The sequence below is a fragment of the Trachurus japonicus genome, chromosome 20, assembly GCF_045865225.1.
Source record: "Trachurus japonicus isolate A0001 chromosome 20, Traja_1.0".
NCBI lineage: Eukaryota > Metazoa > Chordata > Actinopteri > Carangiformes > Carangidae > Trachurus > Trachurus japonicus.
The window spans coordinates 8,232,513-8,252,167 of NC_140926.1; the positions used below are offsets into that span (position 1 = coordinate 8,232,513).

Here is a 19,655-nt window from a genome sequence, read left to right on the forward strand (position 1 = left end):
TTAGCAAAATGTTAATGCAAACTCAGCACTTGCTGCAGCCGCAGTTAAAGCCTTTATTGTTTCGTTCCTTCTTTGGACTTTTTGGATTTTCTTTGTCACACAGAAAGATCAACTATCACTGAAACACCACTGGATATCTAACAAAGTCTAATAAAAAAAAAGAAAGGTATTAAATAAGGCAGAGCAGCTGAAAGGCTGCTACTGTGAAGCTACTGCAGACTGTGGTAATTTTGTCTCCGTGTTAGCCACCTAGGGCTGACGCTGTGAACAATAAAAATCATTTTATTTTCTTGCTCTTGTTTGAGCTTTGGTTTAAAGGACAAATGTGCCTCATGACAACTCTGAGGAGCGTCAGTAAAGGGATGGGGGTCAAAATAATAAGAATAACATAGAAATGCTGCTGTCTGGTAGAGGAAGATGGGAACAGGAACAAAGAAATCGTCCCATTTGCCAAAGAAAGATTGAGTTAATAAAACAGAAAGAGAATAAACACACGTTACATAAACTGCTTTTCTAGCATTGTGAGTGACTTATTTCTACAGTAGCTAACATTTCCATCCTCTTTAGTGACCTGTCAGAGCCAATAAGGATGTTTCTTCTCGCTCTTTGTTTTCTAAACCCCTCTTACTGTATTATACTATGCAATAACATGCTTCGGTCTAGCATCACCACAGTGGAGGTGCAGAGACTGTAAGTGCTACTTTTTATGCAGCGACACAACTGACAGACTGATTTCATGTTATGACCCTTGTTTGTATTCATATGCATTACAGCCATCCAAAACTCAGCATGTGATGAACTTACTCTCTCACCGGGGGGGCCTGGAGGGCCGTCGTTGCCTGCTGTGCCCTGGAACACACAGAAAGAAATCCGTGTCATTTTGTTTTAAAAACGCAGCGTGGTATAGAGTACTACCCACAAAGAGGCCTGAAATCAGCGTGAGATTAATATTAGTACCTTGGGACCTGGTTTTCCTGTTGGACCTCTGGCTCCACGACCACCACGGGGACCCTACAGAGAGACAAACAACCACACGAGTCAAACACAGGAACATCAAGTGGTAACTGTATCTAAAACTGTCAGACTATATACTGTACGGCATAGAAATCATGGAGGGAGCAGAACGTACCGTTGGACCTCTTTGTCCTCTTGGACCTGGTTTACCTGCAACACCCTAGTGCATAAAAAGGAAAGAACATTTTAGACACTTAGACATATTTTTCATCTGTCATTTATCAATTTAGCAGAACACGTCTGACTTCCATGAGGCTTCAGATGAAAACCATGAGAGCCTTGAACTCTGATCACTCATATTTGTTGGAAAAAGTAATCAACAGCTCATTTCACAAACACATCAACGGCCTCTGGAGATGTGCATTTTTTGTTGTGTTTGTACCTACAAAGTGCACTTTCTGAATGACAAGAGAGAATCTGTGAAGTAATGTTATTACCGCTGCTTGGGTGAATAAATCATAAGAAACAACCTGAAAACTAATGCAGTGAAAATACTCTGGCTTCGAGTCAATGCTGGACAAAATCTGATCTAATGAAAAGTGTATTGAGTTTTTAATTTTGGCTGGTAGCCTTGGCATAAGTAAGATAATGTATTTCAAAGTGTCCATTAAATGACTCCAAAGTACTCGCAGCAAAGGAAATATCTTATTTCTATCCTCCACTTTGAACATTTTGAAGGAGGATTTGAAAATGTTCAAATTTCTATCATTGCCTCCATGAATCAACTGGGACTATCGTGTCTACTGATACTAAAAACCTGTGCCTTGAACTTTTTCTCAACACTTTTCAAAACTATGAGTGCCAGCTATTTTTTTTTTTGTCCAAATCTAGAATTGGGTAGAAGAGCTCAATGAAAGTGCAATTGTTTCCACATTGTTCTCCCCCCAATTGATTTTGCCGCTGTTATTTTTCGTGCCAAGTCACCACACTGATGCCTTTATAATAGGAATCAATTTTCTTTTGAGCACAAATATGATGGCGTGGTGATTTTCATACACAAACAGGCACAGTGTGTGTTGTGTGTGTGTGTACTCCATGAGTGTCTGCGTGTGTGTTTTCTTACCCTGGCTCCTTTCTCGCCATTGGCTCCTGGGAACCCAGGGAAACCACTCGAGCCCTGTCAATAGGAGAGCGAGATATGGAGGGAAATGAGAGAAACAAGAGGGAGGCTGGGTGGGTCGGAGCATGCATGATAATGAGCGCTCATCCTGTATTTATCTGCCCTATTGTTGGATGTCATCTTCAGTTAGTTTCACACAGTTAACACCATGGCCCTCATGTAAAATGACATGAATTTAGTATGAGTTTAAAACCAATTACTTCCATGACCTTAACACCATCTTTCCTGATTTGTTAATGTTCTCTTTTTAAAAGGTGCATCTACTTAATCTGAATAACATCCCTTATTAATGGGAACATGCTAAAGTGGTAAAACACATTATGAAATACACATGTAAAGTACAACTCTAGATGAAAATAACCAGATGTTAAGGATCCAGTTCCCAAGTTTTCAGCCTGCCAGGTTGGGAAAGTTTCTCAGCCAAATCATCTAAACTTACACAATTATGTGGGGAGACATGCACGCACACTCACACACACAAAACCAAACAGAGGAGGCTTTCAAAACAAAGCACAAGATCCCTGTAAACACAAGACAAGGTGACATGATTTTTTCCTTTAGTCAAACTGTGTGAACAGAGGATTAAAGAGCTGCTTACCTACTGTGCCGCCCCTCACCACAACACGATGCATTGGGGACATTCAGTAAAAAATCAAATCAGTGACAAACCTCGACTCCCTCCAAATGTATGATTTAAACATACAGTATCTGTTCTGCTATGTCTGATGAGCTACTGTCTCTTTAAGATAGTGAAATCCCTCACTACCTATGTTGTTTATTTGTGTTTTCAGCTTGTAATCCTCACATTCATCATCAAATATTCTGCACTAGCTCATCAGCAAAACACCGATTTGGGGGGATATTGTGGATCTAACACCTGCTGACAGTAAAGTGAGGCCAGAAATATGAAAAGTGGGACATGGCCATAATGAAACTGAGGCAGTGATCAGACATGTCTGTGTCTGTGCTTCATCAGACTCCAAGCTGGGAACATATATCAATATTAGCTCATGTTTGTTTACGGGTCCTAACAGAGACCTCAGGAATAAAGCAGGGTGGGTGAGGCATTAATCTTATATGATATGATTCCATTAATACATGGAAGTAGATGTCATTAGTGAACATTATTATGATTTACCATGATTTCCAAATGAGACTAATATCTAAAATCATCGACCAGTGTTGGTGTGTAGACCAGAGTGTGGCACTGTGTCAGACGGAGGAGGAAATCTGCTGTACGGCTTTACAGCGAGAACAGAGCAGCTCAATCACAGCTGAAGCTCACAGAGTCGGGTGGGGGTGGGAGGGGGGTGGGCGGATCAGCAACAACAGGGTCTATGGGTTTATGCCTCATTTTTGAGAATCACCAGAGCAAAATGCTGCATTCTTCAGTTCATAACAACTGTGCCAACAAACAAACAGTGATTGATGTGCATGCTTTATTTATGCTGCCTCTTATAAACTGTTCATATCTAATAATAATGATTCATAAATAAGTTATAAGCAAATAATAGGGTGAATTGATTATGAATATTCCTTTGACTGGTTGTTTCTAGTGATAATGGAGTAATAAATGCTGGTAATGCTCATGAGTATCTCACTTCTTAAATCTTTAGTCAGTCGCTGGTTAAGGAGATCAATAAGCTGTAAATAAATGTATTTGATCTGGTGCAGCTTTCCAGACAGGAAACAGTCCAATAGCTCATTCAATACATTTTCTTTTCCTCATTAATTTAAGAGCTAAAGAGTCAAAACACGTCACAGTGAACGAGGATAAACATTAGACAAAGTTGTTCTGTTTTTGTTTTTTTACAACCTGACAACACAACCATGATCTTACAGCTTAAAAGCTTGTAACTGAGTGTTTAATGTTTCATCAGACATGAATGAATCTTTCAACAACATTCCCACCAACTGTCACTCAAGAAGAAAGAGCTCAATTATCAAACGCAGGTGTGAAACACATGATCAGTAGGTAACACTTTGACTTTCCCATCTGAGTGATGAACAATACACTCATGTACAGCATGAATGTGTTTGTTGTGTTGGTGCAGATTCAGTCAGAAAGCAAGAGGAAACTCATCTCGTACTGAGGTGAGAGTGAGGTTAACTTACCTTTGGTCCTTGTCTTCCTGGGTAACCTGGCAACCCTGGGACACCGAGTTTACCCTGAGAAACACAAAGCAGCAGGTTAAAAACATCCACTGAGAGGAAAAATGATGGACAAATATGATTCTTCGATCGGCTTTCAGATATCCTCCGTGGTTTAGATGTATGACCTTTTCGCCAGCGGGACCAAGGGGACCGGACTCTCCGTTGGGTCCAGATCGGCCTTTAGGACCCTCAGGACCGTCCTCTCCACGGGGGCCGAGCATGCCAAGTTCACCCTGTGACACGAGAATAGACAAAAAGAGGGATATTGATTTGATGGACATGATGGAGGTTATCAATGAGACAGGTGATGATGTTTCAGTCAAGCTCCTCACCCGGTCTCCTTTGATTCCCATGTCTCCCTTGAAACCTGGGAATCCATCCTCGCCCTGAAATGAGATAGAAAAGGAATTTGCTTTGTTAGTTGATTTGATTGTTATTCAAAGCATTTGTTTATTTCACACCAACAACACTCTTGGGACGGACTGTTTTCCTTCATTTCTCTGGGGAACATAAATGATTAAGTCTCCTGACATTTTGTATTTATTGAGCATCTGGTTAAGAGGCGGCCGGGGCTGATTCACTGTGTGGATCTCAGGATTGATGCTGCTCTCTGCTGGTCAGACAGTGGAACAACACATACGAGGAGCTCCACTTCAGCTATCAGGCAATGAGCTGTGGTAAATCAGCTGGTTTTATTTTGGATTTGGGACCGTCTGTGATGAACCACGAAAATGCAAAAACAAATTACACTTTTTTTTTCCTCCCACAAGAAAATTCTCTGTATTCTGAGTCGAGATTAGTAACAATGAAACCAAATAGCAGTTTTGTTATGATAAACAGCATCAAATGGAAGCTGAAGGCCACTTCATAGTTCAGCCAAACCTCTCTTCTTTGACACTCTCTGTTTCTACTCTGTCACCTGTCCATGTTTCCAACCCTCTTCTGATGCATAATGCAGCACTGAGCATGTCTGTTACCGGCAACCCGCAATAGACCCCACACACACACACTTCCGCACACACACCAACACACCAACACACATACACACACACCTGAGGTAAAGTACATCCCTTATTCATATCAAACCCTTTCTCCTCAAGGTTTTGGCTTTTGAATCTCTTGTTATAAATAATTCAATAAAAACTGATATGAATACCTGTCAGTGTGGTGAGAACAACACCCCTCAGTCAGATAATGGATTTTATACAGCAGCATAACTGTATTGATCTTAAATAAACGTCATGCATATTAAAAAGGAGCTTAGTTTAAATTCTACATAGTGGCATGCACACTTCAAAAGTGCTTGAGATGGATTGCGGTGTTCTTTGAAACCAAAAGCCTCGAGCCTGACAGCTTTACTGATTGAGGGTCACTCCAAAATACAGTCTGTCTCTCCACTGAAGAACGCTATTGACTGACCTCCGTGCGGCGCGTTCAGGCTAGCCGCAGCCGTTCTCTCTCTCTTCCCAACTCAAAAGAGTCAAAACAAAGTTGGGAACGCAGGTAGACAGCCACAGTTACAGACAGAATAAGTGTGACATGAATATTTTTAGTGGCTCTCCACAAACTTCGATGAAGTTTCCACAAACACTGTGACATACAGCACAGTGTGTCAGTTAGGACCATACAGTATATAGACTTTGTCTATGACAGAAATGAACCTGCTGAATTTAGCCTGATTCTGGTCTGCTTCTTCAGTTTAGAAAATTATTTCCCAACTAGACAGCGATGTTGGGGAAATCTAAGATATAATTGGTTGGGAGGAACAAAATTAATACATATCTACTGGACTTAATATGCAGTAAATTCTCTCCTGTGCTGTCATTGGACGATATTCACTTGCATTGACCTTTGATGACAATGCTGTTGAAACCTACAAGCTTCTTTTTTTGTAAACACATCATCATGTAGGGTATGACTCATAACCTCTCCTGGCTACTCAGTGGGTGGTAAACAGAGAAATGATGTTGTGTACCTTCTCTCCTTTCCCCCCCTTCAGACCGCGGACACCATCAGCGCCCTGTTGAAACAGAAAACACCGGTAAGAGAAATACAATACAGTGCTGTACAACAGATTAAAGGGTGAGACTCCTGTGAAAAGGAGGCTGATCAATCACATGCTGACACGGTCAAACTGAAATCATACCTTCACACCGCGAGGGCCAGGATAACCAATGGGACCCTGTGGACCTGATGGACCCTGGAGAGAAGGAAACAATACATGGTTCCTGTATTAGTATTAAAGAACATTGAGGCAATACATACATACATATACATGTATATATACTGTGTATATTTGCATCATAAATTGATTAATCGTAAATCTGGAAATGATCATTAAAACAACTGAAACATTATACAACATACAATTTATGCATTACAGAAGCTCGACTGACATGTTTCCTGATTCAACTAAGCAAATAAAAAAAATAAAAAAGTAAAGACTAAAAAATGCTTGGTTGTGTTTTCTTGAAAAAAGTAAGTAGCACGTTGTATTATGATTTATGCTGTTGTTGATCTTGTTTGACAAATGAACCACCTGGTTGGTCGTTCAAATGAAGTATGTCCTACACATATCTTTGTAGTACACTGGAAATGAACTGTATTTTATGTTAATGTTTGGAAAAACACACAATCTTTATCTGGGTGAAAATGTGTTTTGATTAAAATGTTTTAATTGCACTGGATCCACTGTCCATTTAATACACTCACTTGTCCTCCTTTCTCTCCAGGTGGCCCCTCCTTACCAGGATGACCCTGTAGAATAATAATAAGACATCACAATGCAGTTTAAAGTGAACAATAAATGAACAAATCCATGTTATTCAATCATTTAATGCAACATTTAATGATGTGCTTGTGTCTAAGCAAAAAAATAAGTGAAGTATATGTGCCTGAATTGGCTTCACCAGATGTATCCAAAGGCGGAGGCCTCTAAATAAATTAATATGCAAAGCCAAGAATAAGACTGAAGTGATGACCTGGCTGTCTGGTTTGTCCCGGCTTTTCTGTGTGACAGGTATTTTCCAGCTAATTCAGGTCTGTGAGTTAATCACAACATATTGAGTTGTGCACAGTCTCACAAAAACACCTGACAAGTCGACTAACCAGACTAGTTCATAGGGCTGCTAACAGTAAGTGATGGTGTGTGTGTGTGTCTGTGAAGTAAAACTTGGGGAAAATCTGTCATTCTTCGTGGCAGTCGGGGGCAGATTAACAGCCACAAAGTGCGGTGGCCACAGGTGAGTGATGGGGCAGATAGGCAGGTCCACGTGTACAGCTCAATACACAACCCAACACACACACACACAGAAACCTTTAGCCGCAAACACCTGGCACTTCCAATTTGAGGTGTGAGGTTGAGGCAGAGGCTGTAGATCACCAGGCTCCGAGGCCTGAGGGGAACTAAGGGCTGCCTGCTTCTTGAACTTACACACTTCTCATAGTGAGGGCAGAGGAGGGGGAGGGGGGCAACACAGGGCGACTACAGGTCTAGAATAACAAAAACCCAGAGCTCCATTATTTGGACTTATGAAAAATACCTCAGACCTCTCAGATACAGTACGGCTGTGTGCGTTTCCACAGGCAGCTCAGTGTGCGTCATATACTAAAAGGGTAACTCCGTCCAAACACATTATTGTACTATTTTAGGGCAGAACAGTTTTCAAGCAGACAAAATATTTATGTTTTAAGATGCCACAGTACTGGATATGATGAGTAATCTCATAAAACATAACAAACTGATATCACTGAGGACCTCTCCTCTAGCTACCAAATGTAAAATACAGATAAACCGTAAGTGGTGGTCATAAGGAATTCATGAAGCTGGCTGCGCACAAGAGGCCAGAAACCTCCCTTAACTTTTCTCCTCATTTCCAGAACATAGCAAAGACAGAGCTGGTACCACAGCAACACATCCAGGAAGCTAAAACCCTTTTTCTTGCCTTTGTTTACCGCCAATTGGACCATTGTAATTCCTTATCGAGTGGCCTGCTGCAGAAATCAATCGAACAGCTGCAGCTTCTACAAAATCCTGCTGCCAGGTTTCTCACCACAGAGAACCAGAATACAACAATAATAACCCTCCTGTTGTGGCTACCTGTCCGATAAACAGCACTTGTTGACTGTTTCAAGGTTTAAGCTGGAGATGGGGGAGAGTTGAGGCATTTGTCTAAAGTTTAGACAAACAACCTCAGACTTTTTATAGACTAGATTTAGTTTCATACAAAGCACAATAAGCCGAAGTGTCCAGTTACCTGCACACACACACAACCTGACCTGAGCACTGTATCCATAAACCGTGTAAATACCTCAATGGAGATATCACAGGTTTGATATAGAAGGCTGTGCAGGTGTGGAACATGTGTGTGTGTGTTCATGAAGAGTGTCTGAGGTTTGGATGGATGTCACAGTAAGGGTAAGAGAGAGTGTGTAATACTGATATACTGTATGTACGTATATGGGTGATAAGAGCACGCACAGGAGGCCCATCAGCTCCAGGTAGTCCAGGCAACCCCGACCGGCCCCCAGGTCCCTGCGTGAGGAAAAGAAGATGACACACAAGGTCAAAGCTCAGAGGTCGCAACAAGTGTCAGATCAGTTGGATTAAAGATAAAAGTGTGGTTACTAAATTATCTTTTATGTTATTTTCATGATGGTTTAATATTAATCTTAATTTGTTTGGAAAAAACAGTGGACGTACTTTTTCTCCAGGTGGTCCAATGGGGCCTTGAGGACCAGGAAGACCCTATGAGGAAGAGACATATAGACAGACATACAGTAAGGGTATGTTTCTATAGCAACAACAAGCATGCTCAAACATGCATGCACACACACACTGGATAAACTGAAGAGTTTGTTGGAGCTGTAAATAGTTGAGCTGGTGGAGGAATGTTAAGCTTGTGTGTTTGTGTGCATGTGTATGTTTGTATTTGTGTGTGTGCAGAGCGCTGGGTCAGAAGGCATACTATCATCAAGCATGCTGCTGGAACTGCGAATGGTCTCATATGTGGTTCTAGGTGGCTTCCTCTGTGTGCCAGTGTGTGTGTGTGTGTGTGTGTGTGTGTGTGTGTGTGTAATTTGAGGCACTCAAGCTTGCTCCAACACGTGTGGCAGCTTTGCAGGAATTCCACCAACATGAATAAGATGCTTTCAAATGGATCAACCCTGAAACATTCCCCCTCCTGAGATAAACCCTGAAAAATATTTCTGAAAAATGTGTGTGTGCACAGAGAGAGAGAGAGAGAGTGTGTGTGTATGTGTGTACTCTTTATGTCTCCAGGGAGAGATGCCTGGGCTAAAACTCAAAAAGGCAAAATGAAGATGATCATTTGGTTTGACAGTTCAGCTTCTAATTCGGTGCCTCAAACGTAGCTTACAGGAGCAGAATATTGTCCTTTACAGCTGAAGAGACAAATAAAATCACTCTGTGCTGTGAGACTGAGGCTGCTCAGCTGTGCACTTCATTCCTTAAATGCATCTCTGAGCTCACTGGCTTATGTACACTGGATCCCGAGCAAATCTGCCTCCCTCGGTGTGTGGAGTTTATGGTGGAAGATAACAGGCGTACAGTGCAGTGCTCTGTATCTACGCATCACGGTGCAGCAGCGACTCTGCACTTTTTTTTTTTTTTCATGGGTGTTGGGATCATGTGATGCTTTGTTTACCTGTGTCCCTGGGGTTCCTTGCTGCCCAGGTGGGCCTGGTTCTCCTTGTGGCCCCTGAATAAAACAAAGATGGAGACCGTCAGAACTAGACATTTCTCAAACTACGCACATCTGAGACACTATCAGCAATCAGGTGAACTGCAGTGAACTGAACTGGAGTCACACTGATAACAGAGATAACACATCAGATAGCAACATTTTATATTGTACATTTCCTATGTAAATAAGTTGGGAAGTAGTTCAGTATTTAAGACCAGATCATCATCATAAAGCTGACTCAGTCATTCCATAGGTTGTTATATAAGTAGTTACAGTAACTTCACGGGGAAGTGTTTTGGTCTAACTTAGTTATCCCTCTAGCCTGCCTCATCTTATCCAATATGGCAGCCTCTTAACTAACTGGGCTGTGAATCTATTGTATTCTTATTTGGGTTACACATGCTTTGGATTGTGGTCTACTTAGGAAGCTGCCAGCGTGGAGAATAATGGATCTGTGTGTTGAGAGTCTATCAGAGCAAAACAGAAGAAAACTGAATACAGGCTGTTGTTAAAACATGTATCTTTAAATTTATGTTAATACATGTAGAGTGTCATTAAACAGTATTTATCTTGTGCAGAGAAAAAGCAGCACATGAGCCTTTGCTGCCATTCAGGTAGCGACTCGTCTCAGCTCCAGAGACCTCAGCATGACCTTTGACCTGACAGCCTTGCATCCTAAAGAGGTTTTAACAGTCTGACCTAGACCTTACACAAACAGCTGTGTCCTGAAACTCTGCTGTTCATATCAGGAGCCGATAAAAGCAACATTTCAGATATTTTACTGAAAGGAAGTTGTGTCCGTACCATGTTTCCTTTGGGACCCTGAGGCCCGTCAACTCCAGCGACACCCTGAGAGGGACAGATCAGAAGAAAACTCATGTATACCTCATATCAACAGGAAATTATATTTAAAAAATCGGATGGTAAAGGTGATGGTACGTACGGGAGATCCGGGGGGTCCTGGAGGACCACGAGGTCCCAGCAAACCTCTAGGACCCTGTGAAGAGGGACAAGCGGTGACGTTAAATAAAATCAGATTCATTCTATAATCAGTGAACTGAAGAGGACAGTACTGTCAGTGGGGCAGCTCTGTCCCCTGGTGGACAACTTTGTCAGAGAAACACAGAGATCACTTGAAAGCAAGTTTCAAGCAGATCTTGTTGCAGCTTGTTGGAATCCCGTATGTTTGGGAGGGCATGATGAAATAACACCAAGAGCAGAAAAGCCTTACACTCTCGCCAGCTAATCCTCTGGGCCCGATCTCTCCATCCTCGCCCTAAGGAAGAAAAAAGACAGTAGAGAACATTTATTGAGTGGAGCATCAATGGAGCAGCTCTTAAATTTCAACTAAATAAAAAATCAGAAGGGAATTTGGCATGAGACTTCAAATTTGACCATAAGCTGTCAAAAATCGGTATTAGTCACAGCTTAATCTAAACCAAAACCAAACATTTGTTGAAGGTAGTAACAGCGTGGTTGTGAAGTTTGGGGTGGGGGTTTGGGGTGTGTGTGTGTGAGCGGGTGTGTGTGTGTATGTGGGTGTAGTTAATTTCAGGGGGAGGAAAGGTTAAACTGAAAACCCTCCTCCTCCTCAGTTCATAGTCTCCACCCAGCTGCTGCCGCCTGAGGGCTGAGCTGGTGAAGCACAGCTGATGTAAGTAAGTGATGCAGCTAAGTTCAGTGTTTTTAAAGGTTATTCAAGGTGTTAAGTTAAAAGAGGAAGTTACTGACTCTCTGTCCGTCCTCTCCAGGGGCTCCTGTGGGTCCCATTGGTCCTGGCTCCCCCTGAGATGGAAATAATGAAAGAAAATTAAAAAAGAGGAGGAGACAGATTCAAGATAATTTGTCATCTGCTGCAGGCTAATTCTAATTGTATGTTACTTTAAAACACTTGTTTCTACATTCATTTGCATTTTTTAGTTGGTTTTTGGTGTTTTATATTATTGCTGGTGTAAAACTGTAATCTACAGAGACATTTAGATTAATTATTACATCTCCACAAATAAGCAAATCCCTTCAACAGGACTGTGAGTCTGAAGCAAAGTGACCCTAAGCCCACCATAATGATGCACAGTATGATGGTTGATTTACCTGGCTTCAGCGCAACAACGTCACCAAATCTTTTCAACTGTTCAGATTAATTCGGGCACATTAGGAGGAATTGAACAAATACTAACTTCTTAATCAGCTATTCCCTTCATGACAATGCAGCTATTCATTTGTCCCACAGAACTTTAAGAGGTTACTTAACATTGTGATCTGGCTGCAGCTGGATCTATTTCATCACACCCAAAAACCTTTGCCACTTAAAAGATACACCAATAAATCTAAGTAGTAACCTAAGAGGTCAAATCCCCAACAATTAGGGGATTTTACTTTAATGCTTAATGATGTTTTGTTGTCACACGAGGGAATAGTACTTTGCTGATAACCTTCTTTATTAAGAGTAGCTCGTCAGGCCAAACAATACACTGTTGTTCCCTATAAAGGTCCCTATAAACCTGGTTTGTTATTGCTCTTTGTACAAATCTCACAATGTGCAACAGTAAGGAACTAAGAGGTGAAACTGAAGCGGTGGCTTCCAGTTTACTGTTCTCACCCTGTGTCCCTTTTCACCAGGCAGTCCAGGGAGTCCATCAAAGCCTCGGTCACCCTATAATGAAGCAGAGCAGAAGATGTCACAAGACCGCACCAGACATCAACTCACCATGGCCTGCACATGGCAACGCTTCCAACTAAGATTTCTTTTTGTACAGTTTATCATGACACAAAAATGAAATCTTGTGTGTCAGCATTTGGTACCTTAGAGCCTGGCTCTCCAGGCATCCCCCGGGCACCATCAGCTCCAGCACGACCCTGAAAAACAGAAAGATTTAAATAAGTACACGAAGATTAGCATATTATAACAACTGCTAAAATGCTATATGCTTTAAAACTGATGTACAATCAGTATCATTACTCCAGAAAACTAATATAAAATCTAATTCTAAAGTACCAGGTATTCAGGAAGTGACAGCAGTAGCGCTGCCTTAAAAGGTTTAACAGGGCAACGCTCCTCTTCCTGAGGCCCAGCTGGTTTGTTTGATGTGCAAAGTTATATTATAATAAGTAATATTCCTTTAATTGGCAAACAAATGAGTAGAGTCTGAAGCTGCAAACCTAAGCAGTGGAGCAAAAAATATTAACACAAATAATGACACAAATCACTACTCCATGTAATCAAGGGGTGGATCAGAGAACGACTGGGAATCATCTGAAAAACCTGCTGCCAGTTTCCATCACCGCAGGAGATGTTATCAAAGAGCCAGACATGAACAACAACAAAACAAACTCTGTTTCTTATTCTGATAATACTCTGATTTTCACACTAGAAAATCTGAGTCCACGGCAGTAGCAGTGTCTCATATAAGCAGGTCTTTTATCACATTTGACATTAAAATCAGCTGCGATTGACCCACAAGTCAAGCTTGTATTACTGATTTGCCTATGAATGGTTTATATTTATTAGCAACCAATTAGGTCAAGGCGTTTGGCTCTGCAGAGCGACTGCACTATGACACTATTGTGCCCCATATCTGTAGCCAGTTTTCCCATTTTGGCATTTTCAGACAGATTAGCTGCCCGGCCATTGATCCGAGGATTGGAGGCAGCACAGGCCTTTAAGCACATATCAAGCAATTGTTTGTTGAACTGGAAATAAGCCTCTCAGCGTTTGAGCAGTGGCCACAAGTACAAACAACCACACAACAACAAACACAGAGGCATGTGAGCACACACACACTGCAGAGTGAGAGTGTAGCAGGTCATTGAGTTCACTCACCCTCTTGCCAGCTTTGCCAGGTTGTCCTGAAGGCCCCTGGACACCACGGGGACCCTGTGCAGACACGTGGACCATTTAGTGACAGACGGACACAATAACCTCGGATGTGGCCAACAGTAGCCGGTGAGGGACATTTTTCATAATAGTAGCATCACTTCTTTCTCACCTGAGGACCGTGGTCTCCTCCTTCACCTTTCAGTCCAGGAGAGCCGGGAAGACCCTGAAGAGAGGGAGAGCACAAACTAAACTTGGACACTTTTCATTCAGGTCACAACAATTGCAGTTTGCCACAGATCAGTAAAAAAAAAAAAAAAAGGAAAAAAAAGTGTGACATTAACAGCAGATGGCGATGTTTAGCTTAATGTGCACATTCTTTTTGCGTGTTGGTCTGAAGACAATGAATCCACACATTCCTTTAACCGCAGATGCATGAACTACCTGGGAGGGGAGTCCAAGGGATGATATCATTTCAAATCGTATCGCTCCACTATGATTGTTTCTCTTTGATGGTTGATTTTGTGCAGCTGTTCATTTGGTTTGTTTCAAGCGTATCAATGACAAACAAGTGTGTGAAGTTTTCCTAACAGCTCAGACCGATCGGCTTTTAAAAGACTTGCAGGCACATCGACAAACCTGTGTGTCTTTTGAAATATACCTAAACCTAGAAATGTAATTGTACTGTGTTTATAGAGGCAGACACTTAAGAAAGACATTTTTTCATCTGATAACATCTTATCATTTCAGATCGATATGTTTGGCCTTTAGCCCGTAGAGGGCAGATTTGAAAATCTGCTAATGCCTTGTGTCTTCAGCAGGGCCCTTTCCTGCAGATAAATAGTGGATCATGTATCAACAAGCCCAAGAGAGGGGAGGGGAGGGTTTGGGTGGGGTGGTGGTGGTGGTGTGGGGTGGGGGTGGGGGGGGTGGGGGGCAACAACAGAATGAAAGAAAATTTCTTGGCAGCTGATAGCACCTAACAGACAGAAAGCATGGCCACTGAGCCACCAAGTGCTGATGCAACAACATTTCACAACAAATAATCGGATCTCCGCTGTTTGTTCCCAAAATAAATAAAATAAAGTGCAAATAACCTAAAGGGGGTATTTTTTTACTTAAGCAATGCAGCCAACTGGCAGCCAATAGAAATGTACAGACTTTCAATGGAGGCATTCAATTCTTAAAAAGTTGTGTAACTTCTGAAATATTGGTGAAAAGCAAACATTAAAGAGTCACGATACTGATCCAAATGGATATCTTTTGTGCTCATAACGACTTGAACTATCAAATGCAAGTCAAATTAAGTTGCATTGACAAAAAAGTAAAGACATAAATTCCAACAAGCAAACACACACACACACACACACACACACACACACAAATAAAATACAATAGAGACTCACCACTGGCCCTGATCGTCCTGTCAGACCCATCGGCCCGGGAGGTCCTCTCATAGCCAGCTGCAGGGGAGACACAGGCAAAAATAGGGTCAAATTCCCCTCCATCCAAAAACTGTACTGTAAATCCAATTAGGAGCTCATATTGACTGTTTTTGTATGAAGTCTTGTTTTTGTCCTGTGTCATGCTTTCATTTAATACAGAACATCTTGTTTGTTAAGGCTGTTTTTACTTTGGTTACGTTTTGTTTTTGTCCGTGTCCTGAATATGAATAGAATTTAACCACATTAAAACCATATGAACAAAATGCATGACCACTGTTCGATGATGTCATCTTTATATGAGCAGCTAATATACATGATGCTTTGGTGCATCTCCTCATTCTCTAAATGCTATTTTGTTGTGTTGGCTCTGATGCAGTAAACCTGCAGGCATACTTCTTCCACATTTCATCTCTTGGTTCACTGAAGGTGTAATTAATGTGGGACATCATGCAGAAACCAACAGGTCTAAATACCAAGTCTATATCCACCCCGCTCCTCTACTCCCACATACACACAAAGACATTTTTTTTTACACCTGTTGGTTTAGCCCACCCGCAGGTCGGGAGCCCCTGAAGTATTTTTAACAGTCTCTCCTGTCTGTCCATCTGTTCAAAGTGGCCTTTATATGTTGTTGCTCTGCTGCCTTCTCGGCACGTCTCCTTTTAGCCTTGCAAGGCCAACGAAATGCAGTGTCCCCTCCACCCACCCGCCCACCCACAACCAACACCTCCCCTTCCCTGTCTCCCTCATCCTTGCCCTCCACTCCCACCCCCCTCACCCCTACAGCTGTGTGTGCAGGGAGCAGGGCAGGGGTGGGGGGTTTGGCTCCCCGGTGGCTTGTTTAATGTCCTCGTCTACTTACTCTGGCTTGGGAGAGGATGGCCTGGGCTTGGGCTTCTTGTGCCGACACCACGGGACCCTTCTCGCCATCGCCACCAAAACGGAACTGTTGAACACACACAAACACACACACACACAGGAGTTGAAACATAGCTCCTTCTGCTCACTATTTCTGTAACATACTCTTCAGATTAGCCTGGTTATTGACTTGCATTATTCTGGGCACTTACCGGCAGCATCAGCATGGTACCAGGGGGCCCCGGCAAACCATCGGCACCAGGCAGACCAGCACGACCAGGAGGACCCTGCAGCACAGAAGAGACAACAGTCATAAACACATCTACTGTAAATCAACATCAACTTTTACTGGGATTATTGGGATATTAAAAAGCATATCAAAATTATGAAGATTTAGATATTCTCCTCCTCACTGACCATTAAACCTGAGACATATGCCTGTATCTATGTAATGTGCAGTTCATGTTGACTAATTATTTAGATCTATTTCAGTAGACCTGAAAAGCTACATTAATAAGGTATGTGGTTTAAACTAAAGCTGCTTAATCACTTGCCTTTTCTGTACTTTGTCACTTGTCCTTGCACTTGTGCATTTAAGACAATAGCATTTATATCTGGGTAAAAATATTATCTACGTTTATAATAGTGGGCTTTTGGGAATCATTGGAAAATCTGTATGCTGTGAGAAAATGCAACTGTTCTTCTGGTTTAAAATCTGAAATAGTACGATTTGATATGCTGTGGACAGTGGCAGTAATATGGAGGGAAACATAAACACACACCCTCCCCAAACAGACACACACACCACACAGCTGGGGCAGTTAAAGCTGGAGGTGTGCTGTTTGTCAGTTTCATTAGCATATGCTCCTCCTCCTGCAGCACACATAGACTGGGCCTGTCCATCTGTACACCACGCTAACTGTCTGCAAGCCAAAACCAACATCCTTCTCCATGAATTCTGATGCCCACATTTGTGTGTGTGTGCGTGTGTGTGTAACAGAGAAAGAGTGGAGAGCTAAGCGTTAATATGTTGACTTTTTATGAAGGGAAACCTAAGTTGCCCTCACTCATTAAAACTCACTCACATGTCACACGTTTCAGCTCTTACTTATATAAACTACCAGAGTTCATCTGAAATCATTTTAAGCCATGGTCAGTTCACCATCACTGCACCATAAATATTGTTGCTATGGTTACTGCTGCTTCATACTCATACTACTGATTTGTAAGGATGGTGGAAGTGTGGTTCTTTGTTTGGTCAAGGTAAAATTATCATTCAGAGCAGTAGCAGCCCATGTGCCACACTTAGATCATTTATTGTTGCCTATTAGATCGGTGCTGTAGCAGCTAGTACTAATTTTATAGTAAGCTACTGCCGTGAGCTCGAGAGACCATGAATATTAACTTTGCAGGAATGTCATCATAATTTATTTAAAACACAACGCAGCTCTGTGTGGGAGCTCTGTGTGGGAGATAACTGACTTTGGAAAGTATATTTTGACCAAGGAGGCTCTGCAGATTGTAACCAAGGCAGTGGTCTTAAAGTTGCACTTTGGTTGTGATGAGTTAAGTAGTTACCTGACCAGTAGGTTTGAGCATACTGTACCTACAAGGACGTTAGTTTATGCGTCTTTATTCTGTAACATAAGCAGCATTTCCTGCTTTTAACTAAGCTCAAGTTCCCATGAGGCCATACACAAATAGAAGCTAGTGCTAATATATAGACTTGGTCGTCTTCTGAGCATCAAAGACAAAATGACAACTCACTCTGTCACCGGGATCTCCAGAAGTGCCTGGGGGTCCTTGAAGACCTGAGGGACCTGGAAGACCCTAAAAAGACGACACCAAGTCAGCACAGCAGCTCGTATAATTATGCTCAGGTGCAAAATATTGACATAAATGAATATACTCACAGCTGGGCCAGGAGGTCCTGGTGGTCCTTCGATCAGCATGCCCTTTAAAAACAAACACACCCTTTCACACCACGAATGCTGTCCTACTGATAAGTTCAGGATGAGTCGAGTGTTTGGGTGTTTGCCCAGCACTTAAAAAGAAGTAAAACTGTAATGTAGGGGGGTATTTTATCATCTTATCATCATCATGCTGGTAATAAAACAAACTAAAATGACACATATACTGTATATGACTTTAGCATATCCGGATTTGACTTTCTGAGCCTTACAGGTTCAATCACAGCCGGCTCGCCCTTCTCTCCCTTCTGGCCAAAGGCTCCCCCAGCACCAGCAACCTGCAGTTACAAAGTGAGCACAGAGGTGACATTCTTCACACAGCAGTTATAGTTCACAGGTGAATGAATAGCAATGATGAGCAGGGATGACTCGGAGGAGGGGAAGGGGGGAAGTGGGGGCAGTCCAGCCCGGTGAAAAGAATGTGTGTGAATGCTTGAACACATTTTACTCAATCAATCAACATGGCGCGCTCGATTGTAGCTACTGCGGCTAAGTCAGAGGCAGAAAGCGAGTAAAGAACAACACACAGGGAGACATGACATTGTGGAACAAAACAGGGAAAATGTTAGTGGTACTGAGAAGGAAGAGACCTCTACTCTGTGTGCTTGAAATGGAGCAGTACTGTCATTGCATTGCCATTGTGCAGTGTGACTGACGGTGACCAAATAAAACAATATTTAACACCAACAGGTTATTACAGACATGCAAAACCCCACAAAATAATCCAACTAGGTTTATTTAGGTTTATTTCTAGAGACAGAAATAGAATAACAGGCGTCATCCTATAGTGGGTCTTAACAAATGTGGTGTCATTAGAGGTGGTGAGCTCATCCGGCTGCCTCAGTGTGTTTATGTGTGTTTTAAGAGTGGACTTGGAGGAGGTGGGGGTGACAGGGAAAGGATTAGGAGGCCAGGTGGGTGGTGTATGTGTAGAGGGGTACTAAAATTTAACAATAGCCAAAGGCACACAGACACAAAATGGTGTTTGATGATGTTCTGACAGAGGGTAAATTTAAACAGCACTGGGGCCAAAACGGTTAAACATGGGAGACAAAGTGGAGAGAGGGGCACATGTTAAATATTTATACTAACCAGCTGGCAAACTGTGACAAGCTGTGACTGTTGGTACGTGAAGTCAGAGTTCAAGAGTTTGGGTATGAAAGGGAGTGAGTTACACCGGGTGTGCGCTGTGCAGACAGCTGCCTATGAGTTACGGGCTAATTGTATGATATGAAAATGACATGAATGCTAGTAAAAAAGGCTGAGAGCCGAGTGGGTGGGGAGGGGGCGGGACGTGCTTTGTTGGCAGGGTGCAGGTTGAGCTGACACACACATTGATTGAAGGCTGTGCGTGGAGATAAGAAGAAAAAAAAAATAGTGCACAAGTGTAAATCAGGTATGTGCTTGTGCTGCTGGGATGAGAGCTACCAAAACACAGATGCATGCATTGTCCCTGTCACAGCTGTCAATCATTAAATAAAACCACCAATCACACATGATGCATTTACTGACTCCACACTCAACATGTCAATGACACATTTCCCATGCCAAGCAACCAACTAAGAGGGCGTGCAC

General features: G+C 42.3%; 1 protein-coding gene across 4 annotated transcripts in view; it reads right to left on the minus strand.

Moving 5' to 3' along the window:
* col11a1a (collagen, type XI, alpha 1a) overlaps window positions 1-19,655 on the minus strand; it is a 75,080-nt gene that overhangs the window by 33,099 nt on the left and 22,326 nt on the right. For all 4 annotated transcript variants that reach the window (XM_085763730.1, XM_085763728.1, XM_085763729.1 and 1 more), the window contains 27 exons: window positions 18,293-18,358; window positions 18,024-18,065; window positions 17,878-17,940; window positions 16,323-16,397; window positions 16,115-16,198; window positions 15,214-15,270; window positions 13,980-14,033; window positions 13,814-13,867; window positions 12,796-12,849; window positions 12,593-12,646; window positions 11,725-11,778; window positions 11,225-11,269; window positions 10,937-10,990; window positions 10,798-10,842; window positions 9,955-10,008; window positions 8,991-9,035; window positions 8,769-8,822; window positions 7,001-7,045; window positions 6,435-6,488; window positions 6,264-6,308; window positions 4,621-4,674; window positions 4,414-4,521; window positions 4,250-4,303; window positions 2,078-2,131; window positions 1,130-1,174; window positions 958-1,011; window positions 805-849 (listed from right to left, as the gene is read on the minus strand). In XM_085763730.1, the coding sequence (XP_085619856.1) occupies window positions 805-849; window positions 958-1,011; window positions 1,130-1,174; window positions 2,078-2,131; window positions 4,250-4,303; window positions 4,414-4,521; window positions 4,621-4,674; window positions 6,264-6,308; window positions 6,435-6,488; window positions 7,001-7,045; window positions 8,769-8,822; window positions 8,991-9,035; window positions 9,955-10,008; window positions 10,798-10,842; window positions 10,937-10,990; window positions 11,225-11,269; window positions 11,725-11,778; window positions 12,593-12,646; window positions 12,796-12,849; window positions 13,814-13,867; window positions 13,980-14,033; window positions 15,214-15,270; window positions 16,115-16,198; window positions 16,323-16,397; window positions 17,878-17,940; window positions 18,024-18,065; window positions 18,293-18,358 (1,512 nt within the window). The remainder of the gene's footprint in view (window positions 1-804; window positions 850-957; window positions 1,012-1,129; window positions 1,175-2,077; window positions 2,132-4,249; window positions 4,304-4,413; window positions 4,522-4,620; window positions 4,675-6,263; window positions 6,309-6,434; window positions 6,489-7,000; window positions 7,046-8,768; window positions 8,823-8,990; window positions 9,036-9,954; window positions 10,009-10,797; window positions 10,843-10,936; window positions 10,991-11,224; window positions 11,270-11,724; window positions 11,779-12,592; window positions 12,647-12,795; window positions 12,850-13,813; window positions 13,868-13,979; window positions 14,034-15,213; window positions 15,271-16,114; window positions 16,199-16,322; window positions 16,398-17,877; window positions 17,941-18,023; window positions 18,066-18,292; window positions 18,359-19,655) is intronic.